The 8,886-nt window shown below is 45.0% G+C and overlaps 1 protein-coding gene across 6 annotated transcripts in view; it reads left to right on the top strand.

Annotated features, from left to right (window-relative positions):
- The first annotated feature begins 573 nt into the window (after positions 1–573).
- LOC115129410 (phospholipid-transporting ATPase IG-like) overlaps positions 574–8,886 on the top strand; it is a 69,460-nt gene continuing 61,147 nt past the window's right edge. For 4 of the 6 annotated variants that reach the window (XR_003863657.2, XM_029659720.2, XM_029659717.2 and 1 more), the window contains exon 1: positions 575–1,148. Coding sequence is in view for 5 of the 6 variants with exons in the window: in XM_029659720.2 (XP_029515580.1) it covers positions 1,122–1,148 (27 nt within the window). In the remaining variant the exon portion in view is untranslated. Of the gene's footprint in view, positions 1,149–8,886 lie in introns of all 6 variants that reach the window. The other 2 variants (XM_029659719.2, XM_029659715.2) reach the window with 1 other exon arrangement.

The following is an 8,886-nucleotide window of genomic DNA, read 5'->3' as shown; positions in this document are numbered from 1 at the left end:
GCGATTTACCTGTGCTGCTTAGCATTCAAAATACAATGAGTACTTTCAGGTGTCAGGGGAAATTTATGAGTTAAAAGTACATTATTTTCTTTAGGAATGTAGTGAAGTAAAAGTATAAGTTGTCTAAAATATAAACAGTAAAGTAAAGTACAGATACTAAAAAAAACGACGTATTTTTTTTCAGTCTACAATACTTTTCGGGGTAAGCATCATAGCTCATATTCTGTATATAACGTCTTTAACTCAACTTTTTGCTTTGTCCTGGGACTACTGAACTGATTATTGGATATTATATTTGGGTCATCTTTACACTGATACAGGATAGATAAGTCTTTATGAAAAGGAAATAGCTAAAGTTGTTCACCAACAGACGTATGACTACAAATCCCATCACACCCCCTCACCGTCGTACCTTCAATGGGCAGGGCTTATGGCTGCGTTCATATACTAGTAGGAACTAGGAAACTCTGATATTTCCTACTTGCTTATTCGTTGAACGCGGCACGTGTATAACTACAACCAGTTTGGAAGTCGGACATTTCCAAGTTTCCTATTTCAGACTAGTACTTGAACCCGGCTTTAAAACGTGGGATGGTTGTGGGGGTTGTAAAAAAAGAAGGTTTTGACAGGGTTTGGCTAAAAGAAGACAAGGGGGCGGTAGTAAGCGAGTCCGACGTGTGTACGAATCAACATTGAACTTACTTTTTGTATGTCGGCCACACGGCGCCGCGAGTTGATTTGTATGCGACGATTCATTTGGGGAAGACAGCAACAGCGCATAGTACTACAGGATGTCGCGGATCATTTCAACGTTTTGCACCGGGAAGCACGACTAGCACTATAACACCGCAACGCGATTCATATTTAAAAGGTATAATGCGAATGGTTAGAAGAGCTCGAATTCAAACAAAATGGAAACAATTTAGAATCGCTGCGGCATTCCATGTAGCCAGAAGGACTACTAGGGTAGAACATAGCTGGATAGAGAGCTAGTTATTAACTAATATACATGCGAAGTTACATATCAGAAAAGCTCAAACAGAGCCTATAGTAAGTTGGTTGAAACTATTAGTTCGTTGGTGTCCCCAGTCACCAAAGAAGACTGAAGAAAATACTGAAATATGCTACGGAGAAGACTGAACCGCTTGGTATGTATGACAGCAATACACATGGCTAGGCAGCCACCCGGCACTCAAGTTTATGCGGCATGTTTGGTAGGTAGCTATAGCCAGCTAACGTTAGCCGAATATAGCTAATCGAGAATATAGCTAGCCAACCGCCTCTTGCTATTCTGTCAAGCAATTATCAGGATAATATACTCTGTCAGCCGAGTGATGCTTCTTGCTACCCATGAAAGTATGCTGGCTAGTTTTACCAAAGGTTAACGGTAGCTTATTGGCTACCATATTACTACGAAGTTTCCTCATTTACATGGATCTTTTTGACAGAGAGTAGACAGTAATTCAACCCTAGGGGAGAACGTTACAAGCTATCAACTTTGATAACGCCGTCTCCTCAGATGGTCATGTTTAAACAACTGATCTCAGAGCAGGTTGCCATTACCTTTCTACTTGAATGTGATGTTAAATGATAATTTTCAGTGGTGAAATGACTGTTACCCTGTTTCATATGGTCCTGTATTTTAAAGAAGCCTCGTAAAATCATAATTGTTTTCTGTTGAACTAAAAGTTACTCGGGATCGGTCTGGGTTGAATTTCACTGTTGTCAGCAAATTTAAACCATACGTTTAATTCTGCTCAATACATGTTTTATAGTCTTTAAATCATTGGTGGTTGATGGTCATCAAAGAAGGGAGCATGGATCAATCCCTTTATTCACGTGCACAGTCACAAGTCCCTGTTAAAGAACGCTCTACCTCCTTTTTATAGTCCTCCAATAACCTGTTGTCACTATTAGGTTTTATCCCCAGAGTCAATGTGAGCTGCTTAGATACTGGTGGCTGAGGAGGAAAAGCAATATAATAATTATGCAGCCTGACCCTTTTCCAGCTTCCCTTTAAGTGTTGCCAGGTCAGCGTATAATTCTGCCTCCTGAGCTGTTTGCTCCTGTAATTTATTTTTTGTGTGAGCTGTAAATAACATTTTGTGTGTAGCAGCCAGCCACACTTTCATTGATGCGCAATTGTGCTCTAATCTCGAGCTCTGGCTTTCTGCCTTGTAATTCACACCACCCTCGCATTTGCTCGGAGGGGGAGGGAGGTGGGTCGTGGTACTTTACAGGAGGGAGGGAGATACGGAGGGAGACTCAATCTGAGCAGGAATCGGGAGCTTCACTTGACTTGCCTCTATGATGCGCTAAAGCCCAGAGTGTCTTCACAAATGAATTAAAGATGGCTGTGGGAACAGAACGAGTGGTGCTGTGCTTTACGTCAGGCGGAAGCTCCAGAGGTTGTAATGCTCTGACAGGAATGCAGAATCCCAGAGCTGCCTTTCATGTTCTCTCAAGCCATTGAAGGTAGCAGCTAGATCTGTGAAGAGGTGAAGCCTGGCGGAAATGTGATAGTATTCAATTTGGAAACCCCTTCCTTGCCTCAAAGGGAAGAGCACGGACACATCAAGGCATTCCATCGCCCAGTCTCTGTTCCCTAGTACTATAGCTACCTTTCCTGTTCCTTGGTAGCCAGTCCTCCTAACCTCCTCCTGGGTTACTGGAGTGGACAATGCTAATGTTTCTTTCTGCATTCTGTCCATGCAGTCCGGTCACTCAGTTCAAGTACATGGCTTACATGAGGACATTTGTTTTGCTGTTTATCTGTACAAGCACTTCAAAGGACAGCACATGAGAAGTGAGTTCAGGATAATGTGCAGGTTTAAGATCCAGCTGTTTTGTCTCAATGGTGCATTCTAAAGCCATTATCCTTCCTGCGTTCTGTCTCATTTCAGTTTATACTCATTAAACACACATTTCTAGCAATTAGCCTATGAAATTAAGTGCCTTTTTTATTCTGGAGAGAATCTGCATTATTTGAACTTGTAATACTTTCTGCCCTAGATGCAGTATGATGATTTTCAATATTTTGTCAAAATAGAAAATGGCGACAACTTTGGCTTTGACACACCAGTAGAGTTTGCTGGCTGAGAGTACTTGGCACCTCTGAACATAATTTGCGAACTGAGTTTGTACCAATTTTACATATAGGATCGCATGTCAGACGTCTTCAACCGATGGCCCTTGAAACACAGCATGCTGAACGATCGGCAGACGAACACTACATCTGCGTTCAGTGCAATGTGTGCATGCCTTAAGGGATCATGATGGTGACTCAGTCAGTCGTTTGAAGTCCAGCCCCGCACAGATCTAAAGGTGGACACTGTGGGGCTCACTGTGGGGCTCACTGTGGGGCTCACTGTGGGGCTCACTGTGGGGCTCACTGTGGGGCTCACTGTGGGGCTCACTGTGGGGCTCACTGTGGGGCTCACTGTGGGGCTCACTGTGGGGCTCACTGTGGGGCTCACTGTGGGGCTCACTGTGGGGCTCACTGTGGGGCTCACTGCGGGGCTGTGTTAACCAACAGTGGCTCTGATCAGAAAAGGACCGCAAATGTTTGAGGGGCTGAGCATTTCAGGATTGTTCTCCCTGCCTCCTCTCTCTCTATTTCTCTGTTGTGATGTGAGGTCCATCTAATTGAATGAGCTGCTGCAGTCTTGGGTGTTTTCAGCAGGGTCGGCTGCACCCTCTCAAGTTGTAATGTCACATGCACAAGTACAGTGAAATGTCTTTCTTGCAAGATCTAACCAAACTACAGTAATCGATAACAATGTAATACTGAAAATAACAAGCAGGCCCTTGCCTGGCAGGGGATGTTGTCTCGTATCAGGGCTTTGCAGGCTTCAAAAAAGACAACATGCGGACCTTAAAGGTAAATTATTTTTTAAATTCACTGAAACATTTTGTGTTAATTCAATATATCGCCTAGCCTCTACTCTGCTGTGACCTCAGCGCTAATAAGCAGGCCCTTGCCTGGCGGGGGATGTTGTCTCGTATCAGGGCTTTGCAGGTGTGCATGTTAAACAGTTCTGGATCCTCGAGACGCTGTGAACCTGATTCTCAGGTCGATCTAGAGAGAAGAGCCTCGCCGGCAGTCCCAGGCAGTCCACAGTCTAAACAAACATTGTTGACACAAGGAGTCTCTTGTGTGTTCTCTCCTGATCCTGATAGCGATGGTGTTTTGTTTCAGCTGGACCCTTCTCCCACCTAAACAAACATTGTTGACTTCTGTGGCCTGACAGCCAGTCTCTTGTGTGTAAGATGAGCTTCTCAGTTCTGCTTCTACTGATAGCGATGGTGTTTTGTTTCAGCTGGACCGTAGCTTCTCAGTTCTGCTTCTACTGATAGCGATGGTGTTTTGTTTCAGCTGGACCGTAGCTTTCAGTTCAGTTCTGCTTCTACTGATAGCGATGGTGTTTTGTTTCAGCTGGACCGTAGCTTCTCAGTTCTGCTTCTACTGATAGCGATGGTGTTTTGTTTCAGCTGGACCGTAGCTTCTCAGTTCTGCTTCTACTGATAGCGATGGTGTTTTGTTTCAGCTGGACCGTAGCTTCTCAGTTCTGCTTCTACTGATAGCGATGGTGTTTTGTTTCAGCTGGACTGATAGCGATGGTGTTTTGTTTTCTCAGTTCTGCTTCTACTGATAGCGATGGTGTTTTGTTTCAGCTGGACCGTAGCTTCTCAGTTCTGCTTCTACTGATAGCGATGGTGTTTTGTTTCAGCTGGACCGTAGCTTCTCAGTTCTGCTTCTACTGATAGCGATGGTGTTTTGTTTCAGCTGGACCGTAGCTTCTCAGTTCTGCTTCTACTGATAGCGATGGTGTTTTGTTTCAGCTGGACCGTAGCTTCTCAGTTCTGCTTCTACTGATAGCGATGGTGTTTTGTTTGCTTTTGTTTCAGCTTCTGGATGGTGTTTTGTTTCAGCTGGTAGCTTCTCAGTTCTGCTTCTACTGATAGCGATGGTGTTTTGTTTCAGCTGGACCGTAGATTCTCAGTTCTGCTTCTACTGATAGCGATGGTGTTTTGTTTCAGCTGGACCGAGCTTCTCAGTTCTGCTTCTACTGATAGCGATGGTGTTTTGTTTCAGCTCAGTTCTGCTTCTACTGATAGCGATGGTGTTTTGTTTCAGCTGGACCGTAGCTTCTCAGTTCTGCTTCTACGATGGTGTTTTTGATAGCGATGGTGTTTTGTTTTTGTTTCAGTTCTGGAGCGATGGTGTTTTGTTTCAGCTGACCGTAGCTTCTGCTTCTACTGATGGTGTGTTTTGTTTCAGCTGGACCGTAGCTTCTCAGTTCTGCTTCTACTGATAGCGATGGTGTTTTGTTTCAGCTGGACCGTAGCTTCTCAGTTCTGCTTCTACTGATAGCGATGGTGTTTTGTTTCAGCTGGACCGTAGCTTCTCAGTTCTGCTTCTTCTGATAGCGATGGTGTTTTGTTTCAGCTGGTGCGTTCATTGGTTGTTTTGAAGTATCACAGTCGACACTGTGACTAACCATAGAGAGGCCCAGGATCCTTACTTATGATCCTAAACACCTATTGGGGAAGAGATGGGGGTAGTTTGTCAAGTGATGAGTGAGACCTGGCTGTACAGACTGGGGTGCTCCTTGGGAGTTTTTTTTGGGTTGAGTTCTCTGAGAGGGTAAGAGTGCATAGAGGCCACAGTCCTTACAAGGTCTGGGTGGCCGTTTTCAATCAGGAGAGCTGCGTATTGATTAGAGCTGAGCTCCGTTTTGCCGCCATCAGTCTTGCGCCCCGGACTGGCTGGCGGACAGAAATGCTTACTCTGGACTTTTCTCTTTTCTCCACGCTCCCCTCTCCACCCAATAATGAAAACTCAGCCGCTGGAGCTCATCTGCACCACACAGCAGGACAATAAATACATTTAGCATGGGGAGGCGGGGGATAAACGGTATTAGGGTTTTGGACAGGCTGATGGAGCACAGAGCCTGGCCCTGCGTGACTGAACCTGAGGATATGGTGGGGCATACAGTAGGTTTACCTGTTGTAACCCCTGCACTCCTCTCACTGCACCTAATGGACAGGCTTTCAGGGGCTGAGGGCGATGGGGAGAGGTGATCTGGTGTTAAATAAGGGTGCCACGGGTGCACCGTTGCTTTTTGTGGCGGTGTTCCATCTCTCGTCTAAAAGAGAGGTTGAATTCTCAGTTTGTACTTCTAAATAATTCAATCCACTTGATTTATTTTAAATTCTCACAACGCTCCTCTTCTGGCCTGCGTATCGTTGCTTCGGTAGCAGCACTTAAAATGCGTTCTCGTCATCCATATATTTATAAAGAACAACCAGAGAATCCCTGTTGCGCTCCATCGCCGGCATTACCCAAAGAGCGTTCGTAGTGAGCTTTGAAGAGAATGTTGAAGTGTGGTTATGTTTTTGTCTGAGTCAGAGAGACGGAGGGTGAGCATGGAGGGTAATCAAAGAACCAATGTTTTGCCATCCCAGTTTTTAACCATAGTCACTGACACGAGAGAAACGGCAACCTCTTCACATGGGTTTGAGTGTCGGTTGACACACATTGTTGGAAACGCGCGCTCAAGCACACCCCCCCCCCCCCCAGTTAAACAACAGTACGACGATTACCTCAGAACAAACACTTACGCCAGGGTTGCCGGCAGCACCTGGTAACGGGTAGAAAAATGACTCTTAACCCGGGTCACGAATGACTGGGAGCGAAGGAAGCAGCGGCCCCATTCACACCAATCATTGCCTGCAGCCTCATAGATGTTTGAATGGCAGTTAGTCAGTATCTTGAATTATGAAAGAGGACATCAGAAGTGCTGCAGCTGAGATGCAGATTATTAGATTTTAAAAAAATGTAAAAAAAAAAAATTGAGGCTCCTCCCGCCATATCGGATGGCTCCCTGCGCCTGACGTGGCGACGGGATGAAAGCCAGTGTGTAGCACGCTAAGTCCAGATGAGTTTAGTCACAGCCATACAGTACACTTATGCAAACGAGAAGGGATCTACGTACAGCAGCAGTACTACAGGCACCTGAACCAGTCGTTGTCTTGGTGCTGCTCGAACCACCCCCCGCCACTCTGTGTCTAATGTTCTGAATGTTTGGTATACTTACTTTTAAAAAACAGACACAGGGCTGCCTGCAGGTTGAGACTTGAGGCTTGTACATGTTCTTGAGATACACACCTTTCCATAGAGGGGGTCATATTAGTGTGTAGCTCAAACTGTTCGGATGCTACAGTCAGAAGTTGGCAGATCGGCGGTACCGACATCAGACGTGTCCCGTGACACTTGTGGGGATCGTAGATCAAAACCACCAACATGTTCGTGAGACTCTAAAATAAAATAACAAGGCATTGTTTCTTATGCTGGGTATCGTTCACAAGTGGTTATATATAAGTGATAGGCTAATCTTGTCTTTATATACACAAAATAATCGAATTCCCCTTTATCGGGGCAGCGGGAACAATATACATCTATGCACTTAAATAGCAAATGGAGGACGCTTTTTTCCGTTCATTTTCATGCCAGGTTATACTCTTGTTGTAAAGATAAGCAATGTGTTTAATATTAGGAAGGTTGAGAAATAAATATAGTAGGCCTAACCAATAGAATGCTGATGTTATGCTCTTTTTAGTAGAGGCCATCACTCTGTTTTATCCCGCAATTGCCTATAGAAATGGGCTCTCATGAAGTGTTTGATTAGATTTTCGACGGCATTTGCATTGAGTGATTAGACGAACAATAGAGTGCTGAGTACCAGGCAGTCAGCAGCTTTGGTAGGCTACTAATGACCAGCAGCAGCATCAGAGCTTGGAGAAGCTTAATTAGTGACTAAAAGGTCACATGGAATTTGACTGCCTTCATGACTCGTGACTGCCGGTGTGGCGGTGATACGGTCCCCGCAACAGCCCTAGGTGAGTCACCTTTCCATAGGGTGGTCATATTAGTGTTGTAGGCCCAAACCATTCGGATGCTACAGACATTTTTGTGAGAAGCCCGATTTTTGAGATTTCTCACGGTCTGACAAACACCGTTGTGGTCTCTGCCACCTTACACCACAGATGCAGAAGGCCGCCATTTGGCGCATGAGGTGGATTGAGACGCAGCCCATGCAAAAAAAATAAAAACATCCATCTTAAACAGACAGATTTAGTTTTTTTGTTTATTATGCAAATTCGATTTCCATGGAGCCCTAGATATTGACTCAAGGATTGACTCAATGCATTCACTGTGCTAAAATGCAAAACCAAGACTTGGTGTATCGCAAGCTACAGTAAGCTTTCCCACTTTCACCTACAGTGTGTTTGTCTTTTGTAAGTGGCTATATGTTCCTTGTTCTACGTGCTGTGACACTCTTGGACATGTTTTTGAGGAACAAGTCCCATTGCAGACTGGATGACCACAGGCTTTGGTCAGCATTGTTAAAAAAAACACTTATGTATTTCCTGTTTAAAAAAAACACATTTTAACACCTTACCACAGTTTTTCTGCAAGTTGTAAACATTTTCACAACCCTCAGCATGCAGTTTTATCATGACGTGCTCATCTTAGGCGATGCCCGAGGCAGGAGACTGCATTGCTTTTACACAGTGGCACTTGAATTACGCAGCGTCTCATTTGTATTCATACCCTGTATGGACAGTGAATGATGAATGAATCAAGAAAAAGCATTTCTTTAGTATGGCCACCTGTTAGGGCCTTCATCTCTCAACGCGGACACCTGTTAGGGCCTTCACCTCTCAACGCGGACACCTGTTAGGGCCTTCACCTCTCAACGCGGACACCTGTTAGGGCCTTCACCTCTCAACGCGGACACCTGTTAGGGCCTTCACCTCTCAACGCGGACACCTGTTAGGGCCTTCACCTCTCAACGCGGACACCTGTTAGGGCCTTCACCT

This window comes from Oncorhynchus nerka, linkage group LG5 (assembly GCF_034236695.1).
Source record: "Oncorhynchus nerka isolate Pitt River linkage group LG5, Oner_Uvic_2.0, whole genome shotgun sequence".
Taxonomy (NCBI): Eukaryota; Metazoa; Chordata; class Actinopteri; order Salmoniformes; family Salmonidae; genus Oncorhynchus; species Oncorhynchus nerka.
The sequence above is the reverse complement of the archived record's forward strand: the minus strand, read 5'-3'. Positions and strand labels throughout refer to the sequence as shown.